Below are 14,427 nucleotides of genomic sequence, written 5' to 3'. Positions count from 1 at the left end.
CACAAAGTACACCAAACACCAACACCAAACACCGTGAAAAACTGAAATGAAATAAATATAACAGTCTTAACATCGTCATCTTCCAAACAAATGAATATCTTAGGCCAATATCTTTTACAGTCCGTGAATATCCATGTGGCCTTCATGAAACTTAAATATGAAATCTTACAGACTATTTAAACATAAAATGTACAGAAAAAAAACAGTTTTCATACCGTGTGCGCCTTCTGAATCCGTGTATCATTCGTTCAATTGTTTTTCCGATTTAGTTGAGGATTGAAAAAATGAAAATAGCATTTGATTTCTCGTTTTTCCCATTTCAAAACCAAAACCAGAAATCGGATTACGGTTCGTTTTCTCGTTTTTTCGATTATGCACCCCCAAACGGAAAATGGAAAATGAAACAATCGGATAACAAATCCTGGCCGCTTGCGCAGGGCTGGCAGGGCTCGTTTGGTTGTCAGGGAAACCAAACAATCGCGAGCCACAGGGTAAAAGATCATCGGTGCCTACTGTATGAAGCAGCTTGTAACATGGGGGTTTTGAGCATTTGATCTAAATAAATACGTCATATGTTTAATCCTTACCTTAGCAATCTCCATCGTAGCCTATTCGCGTAGGTCTGTCATTGTTATGTGCATTGTTGTTGTTGGCTGATATCAGGCTAGCTTACTATGAAAAACCCATGAAAGTCCATAGGCATACAAGAGTAGACCTAGGAAATGACCTTATCACCACTGTTGGGCAAGTTACTCAAAAACTGTAAAGCAGCCTACTGATCAGGCCTACCCAATAGGCATAGGCCTACTGTCTTTTCAACCCTTACACTACCATAGGCCTATTACTATTTAAAATGTAGGCCTAAGGCATTACTTTTGCATTACTTAAAGACCTCATGACACCTAGAGACTACCTTTTTTTATTTAGTCTAAAATAACTTTTATTTTCGATTTGAAATACATAATTGTGATAAATATGCCCGGTTCTCTGTTATTTTCGAAATTTGTACGCAAGCCACTGAAATCCACAGGCCAGTGTCTTGACAACGTTCCAACATAAAGATGACGTATGCTCCGGAACGCTTTTAGACCTGATTGCACCTGCTGCCACCCTTGACCTTGATCATTTCTAGTCACAGTAAGTCGTACTCGCAGTTTTAGCATCTTTAAAGTTTTGTTCTTAATATTTTTGTTGAGAACATGCCTGAGCGGTGTGTTGCAGCGTATTGTTCAAACACCAGGGAGAACGGTTTTACCCTTCATCGGTTTCCGAAAGACCCTGCTTTGTGTGAACTCTGGACGCAACAAGTTTGTAGGACAAGAGCTGGTCCGAAAGGAACAGTATGGAAGCCAAGCTCGTCGTCTGTACTTTGCTCAGCGCATTTTGAAGAGGAGTGCTACGACTCGATCCCCGCTCTGAAGGAGCAGCTTGGTATTGATGTTCGTCTGAAGAAGGTTTTGCTGCCCAATTCGGTTCCGCGTATATTTCATCGAGGGACAAGCTCGAGGTTAGCCCCGGGGGCGAACGGCGACGTCAAGAGCCGGAGGTCTCATGCTCTGGAGAAAAGGCAGAGATTGGAGGTACGTACCTTCTTATTTTGGACTATATTTTAATAATGGAAGGGAAATGAAATGCAAAGGAATGAGTGTTTGGCACTGTGTAAACAGCTTGCGGTGGTTCTTCATAGTTGAAGTTGGCGCTAGCTCTGAACACTTCAGCTCAGCTGGCTACTAGTGCTAAGTGCTTTAGCTATTCAGCTAAGTTCACCTCAGAGTGTTAGCAAAAAGTCAAGTCTCAAGTGTTTGTTTTAGGTTTGCGGTAGCGTTTTTTTCCCCCTCCAACTCACGCTAAATCTTGTGATTTATTTATTTATGTTTCAGGTACTACAGGAATGCCAGTCTGAGTATGTTGCTGAAGAGGAAAGCGATGACTTTCCTGACGGGGACCCATCTACTGATGTAAGTTTTCGGAAAGCGTTCAGGTCAACTAAGTTACTGACTAAAGATTTTATTTGACTAACTACACACAGCATTACAGTATATCAAGTGCCAGTGCCCCCTCTCTCAGACCTTCACCCTCACCATCTCCAGAGGTGTTAAAAGTAAAAGTACTTTTGTGGTGTAATTACAACAGTAGCACATATAACATAACCGTTACACCATTTACTCCATTGTACCTAACTAGATAGATGGACTGTCATTACTGAAAAACACTAAAAACCTAACAAGGACCCACCACAAACTCAATTCAACCAGTGCAGAATCAGCTGATTGTAAGACAAATACACTGGTCTACTTTTTACTAGGTTACCTGTGTTGGAAGGAAACTCTATTTTTTAGTTTTTTTTTTAACTTTTACACACACACACATATGTATACACACATTTATTTATTTACTTACTTATTTATTCAGGTGAATTCAACAGAAGATCAGCACAGTGACTTTTCCGTTCAAGTGTGTCTGAGGCCACCAACAAGGACGGTGGCTATGCAGTTCAAAGGAAGGGGACGGACTAAAGGTATTTTATCATTTATGTACGTATTTTAGCCAAACAGATGTCCGGGGAAACGGGTCTTTTCAGCATTGCATCTTGTGTAGATAGATACATCACTAATGACAATCCTTTTCTATGTCAAACATCTATTTTCACATCTACACAAGAATGTTGGAAAAACTATCTGTCTTAGGAAAAGACTATTTTACAATCTACAAATTTACTAGTGCGAGCAAGCTTCACAAAAAGTTGTGTGTATTGAATGAAGATTTCCTTCAAGCTGACACTGATTTCTATATACTAAACATTGTTTTTTCCCCAGGTGTGCAGGCTACTACATCAATGGTCACTGTTGGGACTCAGACTGAGGATGACTGCTTTTGCTTTCACAACACCGACAACTCAACCTCTTGTGGCTCTGACTCAGATGACAACATGTCGACAGATGATCCCGACTACAAGCTGCCGTCCTCTGATGATTCAGCTGAAGAGAGTCCTGAACACAATACTCCACCAGTGCCGCCACCTGAGGCGCCAGCAGGTAGCGTTTTTCTTGTGTTCTGGGAATGCCTGGTGACGCTGTTGTCAACATGGTGCAGCTGTGGACTTTGTGGGAGCAGGTCACTGTCCTGGCAGTGTAAAGAAGTAGGAACACAGTTGCAGGTCACCATCCAGTGCGGGGGATGTGGGAACCAAGGACTATGGAACAGTCAACCTTTCTTCGGCAGAACAGCAGCTGGGAATGTGTTGTTGTCCGCTGCCATTCTCTTCAGTGGGGCCACTGTCACCAAGGTGCTGCGTGTCCTATCCAGATTGGGCGTTGCTGTGATGTCGGAAAGATCGTTCTTCAGACATCAGGACCAGGTGCTTTTCAAAGCTGTGAAGCGAGTTTGGGGCGAGCAGCAGTTTGCCATGCTCTGTCTGCTACAGGCAGAAGGGGAACCCATCGTGTGTGGTGGTGACGGGCGTGCCGACACCCCAGGGCATTGCGCTAAGTACGGCACCTACTCAACAATGGAGCTCCGGAAAACAGCTGTTATTGACGTACAACTTGTACAGGTACATTTCAGATGTATTATGCCTCTATGTGAGTCCTGCCCAGTATAGAAAACACACTCTTCTGTCGTAGTAAGGACAATTTTATACTAGTCAATGTTATGCTCATCAAAATCTCCTGCTTTTTATGTTTTAGAGCAATGAGGTTGGAGGGTCCTACCACATGGAGAAAGTGGGACTGCAGCGATCCCTTGAGAAAGTCCAGGGCTTTGTGGATGTCGGAACTCTCGTGACAGACAGACACATAGGCATCAACATGATGATTAGAGAGGACCATCCAGACATCACGCACCAGTTTGACATATGGCATGTAGCCAAGAGTAAGTGCAACATGTTTAAACCTGTTTAATGTAATTTTTAAGAGAGACTTGAAGCACTACCTTGACATTCCTTTTTGAAAGATATGATTTTTTGGGTTTGGACAAATTTTATGTGTGAAATCCTTGTGTGTGTGGAGGACAGGGCCTATTTCAGGCTATTACAGGCTGTTCATGTATCTAAAAAGGGTTTTAGTTATGCCCTTGGAGTCAAGACCTTCAAGCAGTACATTAGATTTCTATTTATTTATTCATCTACACATGTTTACTCAGGTGTCAAGAAGAAGCTGCAGAGCCTTGGACAAACTAGAGGTTGCCAGGACCTCAAACCCTGGGTGGGAAGTATTATAAACCATCTGTACTGGTCCGTGGTCTCGACGCCTCCTGGCAGTGGACAACTTGTGGTGGACAAATGGACATCAGTCATCGATCACATCCACAACAGGCACACCGGGTTCGAGGGACTGTTCTCTTCTTGTGCGCACGGAGTCCTGGAAGGCAGGGAACAGCGTAAACCGTGGCTGAGTTGTCGTTAGTATACTCCTAATGTTTATTTTACAGAGATTGTGATCACAGTATCATGTTGCATCATGTTGCATAATTTACATGTATTTTGTACAATGTTCTTCAGATACGAAGGTGTCTATTGAAGTGGAGAAGATCATCCGGAACAAGAGGCTGTGTGCAGATATACAACGCCTGTCCCCGTCACACCAGACATCCTACCTCGAAGCATTCCATAGCGTGATTACCCACTTTGCGCCAAAGATGTGCCACTTTTCATACAAAGGGATGGAGAGCAGGTAATCAAAGAAATATTCCGTGAAACATTCTTTTAGGACATTATTACATTCTATTACATTACACTTGCCAGACGCTTTTATCCAGAGCGACTTACAATCGAGGACAAAATCACAGCTTGCAACATTTGCAGTGCACAGGAAATGTACATGTCCTGAAGTGGTTTTGTAGGCAAGGGTCAGGGCCTTGTGCCTGGTTTGGGCAGCCACTGTTAGGCAGTGCAACCTGATAAATAGAGGGGTAACATGGGCTCTTTTGGGTTGACTTGTTTATGTTTCGCTGTTAAGAATGGTCATCTTGTTCCTGATTATTCTGTTTGTGTTCTGTTCTTAGAGGGATCCTGGCTGCTTTGCATTTCAACGAGAATGCCAACAGGGAGCAGCGGAGCAGACACGATGGCGAGATGATGTTCAACCTGCGGTATCCAAAGTATAAGAAGGGCGGCTACATTGTGAGGAAAGTCTTACAGGAGCCATCTTTTGGTAAGCATAATAGAAAGTTGATTGCAGATATGATTTGTATTTTGAGATGTACATAGTCGTGTGTCATATCTATGGTTGGATTAATTTGAACCTTGTCCCATATTCCTCTGCAACAGGCTATGCTGAAGAGCTGATGCGGATGGTGGAGGCCATGTGTCGAGGTGAGGACTACAACGGTGATGACTTTGACATCCCAGACCCGTCCCCTGTTACAGAGCCACTCAATGCATCATTCGAAAAGCCGGATAAGAGGGCAGCAGTCAATGCACATATGACCCGCTTTAGCATTACAAATAACACCTAAATGTACACATGAGAACCGGACTGAATGGAATAAACACAAACTTAATTTCATCTTTGCCGTGAGTGCTTTGATTTACTGTGTTGGGAACCTCCTGCTCCATCCTCACCTTGGTGTTCTGAAAAGTGTCATTACAGGGTGTGTAGTATGTCTGTGTTGCTACAGTTTTCCCCCTTATCCATGTGGGCTTGTATTGCATTGTCCCTGAAGTACAGCACATCTTAGACACCGTATGATCAAAAATATCAGCTACCCTTCCATGGTGAAGGTGTAAATTGATTTGCTAGGCCTATTTGTTGTAAGCTGTTGTAAGTTGTAAAAATGAAGACACATTCATGTGAAGCCAGAGGTATCATGTATTGACATTCATTTTCATGTATTTACAAACTCATGTATTTAAACTAAAAAAACAAAATTAACAAGTTAACAGCATACATGTATCATCACGGGCTGTTGGTGTCCTGGAACCCCCTGTAATCAATGGAGGGAAAAGTTCTCCGGATACACCACACCACACAGGAAGGTATGGGGACCCTGACATGTCTTCCCAGGTACTCGTAGCACCATCGCACAAACTGTCTGTATCCAGTGTACCTCTTCCACCTAAAAGTTGAAAGAAAATCAGAAGAAAAACACAGGTGTTTTAGATGTAGGCCTAGGCCTACTGTAACCTACATGACAGTTCGTTTTACGCATACATTTACGTCATTGGTGATATCAAATCATACAATTCCTACTAGTCCATACAAATGATTTTACAATAGGATTGTATACTCACTCGTTTCCCTCTACATCCCCGTATTCTTGCCGATAGTGGAAATGTGCGGTGCGCAGAACATGCAGATTCAGACAAACTGGCTCAAAGCCAGAATGTTCTGTGATGCAGCGGGTGTCTGCTCCCTCCTCCTCTCTCCTCTCGCACACTCTTGACTGTTCGCGGCAGCACACCGACTCCACTACCAGTGGCATTGGCTCACATCTCCCACAAGAACACCTAAAATATAACAGATAAAGGCAAGGGGCTTGAAACAATCTTACAATTGTCACAGAACTTTACAAAGTGTCAATGTCATGGGTTGATTCGCGTGAAAAGCCGACGTAGAACTAGCCTAATCGCGGAAGGATGGCCACTGGTCAGGAGCTAGGTTATAGCATAGGCTACTACTGGGTTATAGCATAGGCTACTGTATGAGTATGACGCAGGGCAAACTAATATAGTAGACCTAATTGGTATTTTCATCGCTCTCAAAAAAAATAACATAACTAAATAAAGATTAAGACTATGACAAGCACCGGGAAACAACAATGGCCCTTTGCGATCTGTAGGCTAGTAATGGTGACTATTTGGCTAATTCTGGGAGGTGAGGAGGCAGACTGCACACACACATGCTCGCTGGTGCAAACGCTGGTTGTGGTGGATATTACAAAGTACAATATCTTACGGAGTGTTCATTGTCAGAAAAGTGAACAAGAAGGAAGTTACCATTCCACGTGCTGTAGTCTGCCAAAATCCATAGGCATCCGACCGTCTGCCACAGCAGCACCACCAACAGCGCCTTCTGCCTCGCCATCCGAACTTTCCGTAGAACCCTGTGGCTCCAACTCATCCAAGTATGGCTCGTATCTATAGGGCATAACGCCCCTCACATTGTCCTCCAGCATTGGGTCGGACTCTGCCACTTCGAAAAATGTGTCAGGATCCGAGGATGAATCGGAGTTGTCAGAATCCATGTTGTTGACAGGTGTCAGGATAGTCGTGAGTGACAGGTGGGATAGTGTCTTGACCAAGGAGCCGTTCCGGAGTGTACGTCATAGGTCATGTGACTGACTAATAGGAAGGTCGGTAGCAGATCGCAAAAATCGCACTTTTAAAAGGCCGTACAAACTCAATTTCTCTATCATAATGATTAAAACCAACTTCAAGTGACTATTTTGTATGTGTACTTTCAATGTGTGTATGTATATTACTTTATTTTCCACGTGTCATGAGGTCTTTAAGTAACTTTAACAGACTAAAAAAATTGCAGGTTCAGGAATAGCTTTCTGACCCACCACACTGAACACCATTAAAATCCAGGTTACAGTAAAACGTATTGTAACTTAAGTTACTAGCATTGTAACTAGTATATATTACAGTTCCCCCCTCTGCAATGCCTTACATTAGTTACAGGAAATAAATAAATAATGCATTACAGTAATTAAATACTTTTGTAATGCTTTATTCCCAACACTGCTTATCACGTGGGTGATATCAACAAAATACAACAATACGATAAGATAGATAAATAAACTTTATTGTCCGTTAAGAAAGCTTTCTGCTGAGGAGTTCTTGTAGTTGGTGGTAGTAGATTGAATCTCCTGTCTGGTGGGAGTTGATGAAGGGGATGAGAGGGTCCTCTATCATAAATCTTAATTCTTATGGTAGTCAGCGTAGAGAAGCTTAAGCAGGAGTGATGTCATAGACTGCAGAGAAAAATGTTGAGGTATAAAGATGAAGTCTTGGAGAACTGTGGCCTATCCAATGGAACTTGAAGGACACTGTCCGGTGGGATAACAAAGTAAGACTCTTCGGAAACAGACGCAAGAGAAGCAGATCCCAAATCAGGAACATCACATTGCTGTGGAAGAAGACAGAAAAAAACCAGGTATGAGTATATACATTACATATGTATTACATTGCAATATGGAGCATTGACATCACTTTATAACAGGAATTACAATGTCCCAAAGGCACTTTGTGATACCCATAACCTTATTGTCACTAAAATGGTAATGACACAGTCTAAATCGCTTACTTGAGACTCTGCATTCTCATAGCAATGTTGTGATGATGCAGTAACACAGTTAGGCCTACAACCAGGTAGTTTGACGGACCGAATAGTTAACGCGTACCCCCAAAAACCTTTAAGTGGAACCAGAACGTTTCGGCAAGCTCGTGCACTGAAAGCCCGCCGCCCTAGAGACGACGTTAACTTTGTTGGGTTAGTAAGTGCCAGAGTCGAGAGAGAGCGCGTCGCGATACTACTACTTCTTCTGAGGTGAGTGAACTCTCAACAAAAAATGCCTTACGCGAACAGTTAGAGGTGGCCAAAGTAATAATAGAATAAGTAAATGTATAATGTAAGCAAAACACTAGCACAGGACATAGTTAGTGCTACACCAATTATTCCATTGTGCGCTTAATGTTGTGGCTAGACATTGTTCTTGGGGGAACTGAAAACCTAAAAAGAACACCCCAGTCAGACTGTGGACCCATTTTCCTCTCGTGTTGTCTCTTTATATATATATATATAGAGAGAGAGAGAGATAAAAACCCAACTTAGCAGCGATAAGACGAAATATTAACTTTTTGAAAAAGATACAGGCCGTCTGTTACGTTTATTTGACATGCTGAAACTGCCGCTGTTAGCTGAATATGAAGTTAGCTGTTGTATAACTAGCTAACGTGCCTAGAACGTCTAGTTTCATTCAGCTTTCCGCGGGAGTCACTGGGTTCCAATCACCACTTGTTCCACGCTGTTAGACTTATAACATCCTTACAAAACAACAGAAACTAATGACATTAGAATAAATACATAAGAAGATCTCACCACTGCATTGTTCTTGTCCACTCTTCCTTCAAGCTGTACAAAACAGAGCGTTATGATGTTAACTGCTTCAATGCAAATGTAACCCAGGTGAAAATAGACATGGTTATTAAATAGTTAATAAATAAGAATAAATATCAAACAGAATTTCATCATTTCAAATAATTTACTTTATTGATATTAAAAACATCTTAAACAGATAAATAGGATTAAAAACATTATTTCGTGGTTTTGGTAATTTATTTTATCATTGGTTGAAGTTGAAAGGTCATATCTATCAGCTAATCACAGTGCTGATAGTCATTCTCTTCCGGAAGATTCTCGTGAGAATCGAGGAAGCAAGAACAGGTGAAGTCACGCTTGAGAGTAGCTCCAGTAAGAAGATATTAGAGCTAAGAAATCTAAGTGTATTTGACGATTTATTTTCTTGCTGTGAGTGTTTTGTTTACCCTTCTGTCTATGTCGATAGACTGTGGTTTTGTTTAGCGTTTTAGTTTTTGAGTTACTGAGGAGATTCGCGGAGATACAGTTTGCTTTTGAAGATCACGCATCCAGCGCGTGGTCAACGACATTGGATGGCGAGCCACCCGAGGAAGGAGCAACGTTGAACTGTGTTTGTACGTCGAAAGAAACATCTTTTCTCCTATTCGAGGAGAGCGGACATCGTAGTGAGGGGCCGGGTGCTTCAGCCTTTCCCTTCCTTTCCCTGCCGAGAATCAATCACCAACTGCGGTAAGACTGTGCCAGTAGTAGCCGCCATACTTCTCCCCTCTGGATCACGTGAGCAGTGCGTGGACTGCTCCGCGCTGCTGTGTGAAAGGGAACTTCTCCCTTTCTCTCACTAAAGGACTGTTTAGCACTAAGGAATTGATTTAATGGACATTGATAGAGTTAACCATTTTGTGTTGATGTTTATGTGCATACTGTGAATGTGTTTAACTGTAAGGTTGATTGATACTGCATTTACTGGTGTTAACTTTCTCTTGTGGGCTTAGTAAGATGCCCTATGTTTCTTGGTTGTAATAACCTACTGATAGAGGGTAATACCAAATGCTTCTGATTTAATTAAAACTAAAATAGGCCTAAGTTGATTAATAATTAAGATGGAAAATTCAAGAACTAGTTATACCAAATGACTGCAAACTAACTGGATAACAAACCAATACTAGAACACTTATAAGAGCTCAACTGAGATACTAACTAAATTACTGAAACTGACTGAGTTTAAGTTAACTAGATATTAAGAATTCAAAATAGTTTTCTTTACTTAAAGGGTAACTGAGTAAAACTCAGATTCTTCTTTGAATCACTTTGCATTTATGCAAATGGTTTTTCTTGTGTTGTATGTTTTGTATGTGTAATGTCTTAAAGGTACCATTTTCTAAATAATACTTCTACTACTTCCATTTCCTTTTTTGATAAAGCCGGCAATTCTAAACTTATCTTTTGGTCTGTGGTGTTTTCTCTGTTCTCTTGCTAATTATTATTTTAACCAATTACTGCTCTTCCTACGAACCTAGTGTCTGGTCCAACAACAACAACAACTCTCTTTTAATATTTGTAGTAAGTGCTACACAAAGTATAGCCTAGCATGATAAACCTTCAGCGCTTTACAACCATATTTGATGCAACGTTTACTATTATAATGCAGATGGATACCTACGTACTTTTTTTGAGAGAAAAGAGGGTCACAGTGAGACCAGAGGACCTCAAGACCGAAAAAATAGCTGTCATCTTTCAAGTAAGTAGCCTATATCACACAATCCTGTCTAATTTCACTATTTAATTTTTATTTCACTATTTTATTCATGCATGGTGTAAGATTAGCCACCTGAAAAACATATTTAAAAAGAGAATATTATTTTAACCATGAAAGTTTATCAATTAGTTTTTGCATTAATAGTAACATGACACTTTGAAATTTGGTATGATGTGAAGATTTGAAACAAATTACGCCTTTATCACTCAAATTACGCCTTTATGTAAAAAGTGGCTCAACTTACCCCGGTCTCCCCTATATGTAACAAATCATAATCTCATCTCTTATCACACAGGTGCAGAAGGACACTATTTATTTAACAGATGACCACAACATCGCCATCTTCCCAGAGGAGAACGGGCACTTCATCTCTGTGGATCTGGTGGACCGGGGCCACTACGAGGTGCATGGGGATGCCTCGGCATCAGCAGCAGCAGCACCACCACCACCACCTGCAACAGCAACAGCAGCAGCAGCGGACCAACTTCCACGTTTTGCTTTTCAGCGGCCTGTTGCCAGTGCTGTCGCGAGAACAAAGGCATTTCAAAGGTAGGCTATAACAGTAATGTATGATTGAATGATTTCAAAAAGTCTGGTGTTGTGTGTCCTAACTCTTTGAATTGGGGTTGTACTGTATGTGTAGGAATATTTACATCGGTGAGGTGATGGAGGGGAGGCTGCAGACCAGCAAAACTGTGACAGTCAGATTCTCAGAGTTTGAGGCTAATGTGCCATCCATCTTGGGGAAGGTTGTGGAGGCACTTGGCGACGCGGAGGAAATTATCCTCAGAGATGGCCAGGGGGACGCCATTCTTGACTCCGAGGGCACCAGAGGTAAATCTGAAATGGTCATTTACTTGAGTTTGGCTGAAGTAAAGATAAAGAACTATAATAAAAAAGAATAAGGAATTGTATTATATTATGGATATTTGTATTCTTGTGCTGTCACTGTAGGATCCAACTTCTGGAAGCAGAATTCTAGGAAGATTTTTGCTGTTCCTGAGATTCAGCTGGGACAGCTTGGCAAAAGGAGGCGGCTAAGGTAGTCTTTTGTCATAACATCTAAATAGTTAAATGCTGTATTTCAATTTAATTTAGTCTTTTAAGGCGAGAGGGCACACCTAGATTCGGATTAATAGGCAGGACTTTGAAACTTCTCCAGTTATTAGGGGCATAAAAACCTAATTTTTTTTGTATGGCAAGTTTTCTATTTTGAAAGAAGACATGTAAATGGATCAAAATCACCCACATTTGAGATAAATGGCATTCGGGGGTGTGCCCTCTCGCCTTAAAGGGGACTGTAAATTCCCAGTCATTTGTTTATATTTTCCATTATTCAATAATAAATAATACATTGTAAATTCAAAATGTTTTTTCAGTCGTAGAGAAGACACTGGTCTTCAAGACGTGGTGGCCGAGATAGAGGAGGTGATCGAGGCAGCCCAGGGCCTGAAGGAGGTCACCAAGAGCATCAAGGAGGTAACAGAAGGGACTGGCAAAGCAACTCTACTGTGCCTACAAGAGGGAGAAGTGAATGCCCTGAAGACTGTCTTTGGCTGCCTTGTGTGCACAGGTTAGTACAGTTTTACTTGTAGTTGATTATCAAGTTGATTTCCAAGTCAAGAAGGTAAACTAAACACGTAGGCCTAAGGAAAAACAATTAAGGTCTACCAAAATGTTATGTTTTTTAATCTACAGGTCCTGTGGAAAAACCCATTTTTTCATCTTGCTGCAGAAGCATCATCGGATGCAGGTCGTGCATTCAACAGTGGGAACACAGCCACGACTACTGCCCGAAGTGTCGGTGTCAAGACAGGGAGACAAATGAAGTGGCTGGGTTGGACGAGGCCCTGGCAGTGCTGAGGAAGCTTTTTTTAAATAAATAAATAATTCAAAACGATGTTGATTTTAACACGATTCATATGTATTTATTTATTTACAATGTTGCATGCATGTCAGAGACATTAATTAGATGGAGCAGTGCCTCCTGAAACATGGTGTAGTCCTGGTTAACGACCGTATCGAAGAGATGAGACATGTCCGGGTACCTCTCCCCAAACGCTTGCTCTGCTAGACCTCTCTGTTCATCGGATGAAAACGGGTCAGAGCCAAAGGCTGAAACCCAAGTCAGAGATGATCCCATCTCCTCCTCGTACATATGTGCTGCCTCAGCAGCATTGGGCAGCAGCTCTACAGGACAGCTGGCTGGACACCTAGCAGCCGCAAGTTGGTTTGGTATCCCTCTGCCTAAAATGAGTAAAAAAAAGTTTTACATTTTATACAATTTTTTCCCTTTTTTTTTGGTCAGTGAAAAACTGCTATTACACTTGTAAGCTATTACACTTTACCTGGTATCCTATGTGCATTCCAGGACTGCACAACTCGAGCAAGTCCTATTGCACTGACTTGACAGGCCAAGTTTGACACACAGAATTTAGTTGTGTTGTCCTGCATGTCCACTAGTTCCTGGTCCTGTAGGTGGATGAGGGCCTGTTTGATGGGATAGTTGACCCGGTTGTTGACCTCTGGCCAAATTCTTTCCACTCGAAGATTCTGTTTAAATCACACACACAAAAAAACGTTTTGTATATGACATTTCAGACATTTTTTAACCACCCAAAAGTAATAAAAGGCTGAAGACAGATCCCAGTAGTAGTAGGCTAGTAGTAGTAGTAGTAGCCTAGTACTACTAGAAAAAATACCTTTGAAGAGGTTGTCTGCAGGTAAGGGAGTCTATTGGTGTTGTGTCGATGTTCAGCCAACTTCTCCTGCATGTATAACGTCAAATAAAACTCCTTGCCGTGATCAACTCTAATCTGGTCCCACATTCCGTTGTTGACAACTGCTTTCCTGTATTTAAAAAAGGAAGGAAAGAAAGAAAGAAATGAAAAAGCAGTGTAAATTGGCATTAATTAATTAATGACATTAATGAATGGATTAATGAATCATTTGTAGGCTATTACTTGTGTAGTACATTTGCTTTTGAGCACACATGTAACACTGATGTAGACATAGAGGATTTCCAACTTGCCTGTAAACTTCCTCATAGATGATCAGATTGTTCTTCACGGGCATCGTGAATTGAGCCATAATTTTACTGCTGTACCCATCTACAGCCAACACATGGGTCACTCCGAACATACCCAACTTTTCGTTTTGGTCCATGTGTAATTTATGGCCCGTGTAGTCTGCGTGATAAGGGACTGGGTTCAGGTTTCTTGCTCCCTAAAAGAAGTACAATCCAATCAATGAAAAATAGGCCTACAATAACATCAACAGAAACATTCACGTCATTTGCAAATATGATTACTATGTAGGCCTCGTAAACACACAACATTAAGTTAACATTCATGATGTCAGCAATTTTAGAGCTTATTTTTTGCGCACTCGTTAGGCCTACCTCACGACGTAGCTCATTGTAGGGCTGATGGACGTTTCGTAGGATCCTTCCCACTCGCGGTTCACCCACTTTCACCCCCACAGATGACAGGTACCCTGTCATAAATTTCCGTCCGTACGTTGGACCGGTCTATGGACAGTAAATAAACACTGAAGGAACTGTAGGGGTGATTTGGTTCGGGGAGAGTGAGTGTGGCGAGCAGACAGGGTCTCGGTCAGAAGACCCAAAGG

The 14,427-nt window shown here is 41.7% G+C and overlaps 4 protein-coding genes across 4 annotated transcripts; 2 read left to right on the top strand and 2 right to left on the bottom strand.

Annotated features, from left to right (window-relative positions):
• Window positions 1-888: 888 nt before the first annotated feature.
• Window positions 889-5,504, top strand: LOC134871993 (uncharacterized). Its single transcript, XM_063895047.1, has 9 exons — window positions 889-1,580; window positions 1,881-1,958; window positions 2,413-2,518; window positions 2,817-3,553; window positions 3,687-3,870; window positions 4,141-4,398; window positions 4,499-4,670; window positions 5,002-5,150; window positions 5,267-5,504. The coding sequence occupies exons 1-9, from the start codon at window positions 1,200-1,202 to the stop codon at window positions 5,452-5,454; spliced, it is 2,253 nt and encodes a 750-aa protein (XP_063751117.1). The 5' UTR covers window positions 889-1,199; the 3' UTR covers window positions 5,455-5,504.
• LOC134871994 (uncharacterized) lies at window positions 5,266-7,449 on the bottom strand. Its single transcript, XM_063895048.1, has 3 exons — window positions 6,935-7,449; window positions 6,230-6,445; window positions 5,266-6,054 (listed from the first exon to the last, which is right to left on the bottom strand). The coding sequence occupies exons 1-3, from the start codon at window positions 7,180-7,182 to the stop codon at window positions 5,895-5,897; spliced, it is 624 nt and encodes a 207-aa protein (XP_063751118.1). The 5' UTR covers window positions 7,183-7,449; the 3' UTR covers window positions 5,266-5,894.
• A 1,907-nt stretch (window positions 7,450-9,356) lies between these two features.
• On the top strand, window positions 9,357-12,709 carry LOC134872380 (uncharacterized). Its single transcript, XM_063895665.1, has 7 exons — window positions 9,357-9,770; window positions 10,690-10,779; window positions 11,093-11,346; window positions 11,441-11,631; window positions 11,752-11,839; window positions 12,177-12,370; window positions 12,496-12,709. Exons 2-7 carry the CDS (start codon window positions 10,690-10,692, stop codon window positions 12,681-12,683), a joined length of 1,005 nt encoding a protein of 334 aa, XP_063751735.1. The 5' UTR covers window positions 9,357-9,770; the 3' UTR covers window positions 12,684-12,709.
• Window positions 12,700-14,340, bottom strand: LOC134872381 (uncharacterized). The gene is made up of 5 exons (XM_063895666.1): window positions 14,198-14,340; window positions 13,829-14,022; window positions 13,500-13,647; window positions 13,146-13,350; window positions 12,700-13,044 (listed from the first exon to the last, which is right to left on the bottom strand). The coding sequence occupies exons 1-5, from the start codon at window positions 14,297-14,299 to the stop codon at window positions 12,734-12,736; spliced, it is 960 nt and encodes a 319-aa protein (XP_063751736.1). The 5' UTR covers window positions 14,300-14,340; the 3' UTR covers window positions 12,700-12,733.
• Window positions 14,341-14,427: the final 87 nt, after the last annotated feature.

Source organism: Eleginops maclovinus, chromosome 11 (assembly GCF_036324505.1).
Source record: "Eleginops maclovinus isolate JMC-PN-2008 ecotype Puerto Natales chromosome 11, JC_Emac_rtc_rv5, whole genome shotgun sequence".
Lineage (NCBI taxonomy): Eukaryota > Metazoa > Chordata > Actinopteri > Perciformes > Eleginopidae > Eleginops > Eleginops maclovinus.
The sequence above is the reverse complement of the archived record's forward strand: the minus strand, read 5'-3'. Positions and strand labels throughout refer to the sequence as shown.

Bases quoted from the DNA above. Each gene is read 5' to 3' on its own strand.
- LOC134871994 (XM_063895048.1), bottom strand. From the start codon at position 7,182: ATGGATTCTGACAACTCCGATTCATCCTCGGATCCTGACACATTTTTC. The intron at 6,446-6,934 runs GTAACTTCCTTC...GTTATATTTTAG, and splicing joins AGACTACAGCACGTGGAATG to GTGTTCTTGTGGGAGATGTG. The intron at 6,055-6,229 runs GTGAGTATACAA...TTCAACTTTTAG, and splicing joins GGGGATGTAGAGGGAAACGA to GTGGAAGAGGTACACTGGAT.
- LOC134872380 (XM_063895665.1), top strand. From the start codon at position 10,690: ATGGATACCTACGTACTTTTTTTGAGAGAAAAGAGGGTCACAGTGAGA. The intron at 11,632-11,751 runs GTAAATCTGAAA...CTGTCACTGTAG, and splicing joins TGACTCCGAGGGCACCAGAG to GATCCAACTTCTGGAAGCAG. The intron at 12,371-12,495 runs GTTAGTACAGTT...TTTAATCTACAG, and splicing joins TGGCTGCCTTGTGTGCACAG to GTCCTGTGGAAAAACCCATT.
- LOC134872381 (XM_063895666.1), bottom strand. From the start codon at position 14,299: ATGACAGGGTACCTGTCATCTGTGGGGGTGAAAGTGGGTGAACCGCGA. The intron at 14,023-14,197 runs GTAGGCCTAACG...TACTTCTTTTAG, and splicing joins ACAATGAGCTACGTCGTGAG to GGAGCAAGAAACCTGAACCC. The intron at 13,351-13,499 runs GTATTTTTTCTA...TGATTTAAACAG, and splicing joins TGCAGACAACCTCTTCAAAG to AATCTTCGAGTGGAAAGAAT.
- LOC134871993 (XM_063895047.1), top strand. From the start codon at position 1,200: ATGCCTGAGCGGTGTGTTGCAGCGTATTGTTCAAACACCAGGGAGAAC. The intron at 3,554-3,686 runs GTACATTTCAGA...TTTATGTTTTAG, and splicing joins TTGACGTACAACTTGTACAG to AGCAATGAGGTTGGAGGGTC. The intron at 3,871-4,140 runs GTAAGTGCAACA...ATGTTTACTCAG, and splicing joins CATATGGCATGTAGCCAAGA to GTGTCAAGAAGAAGCTGCAG.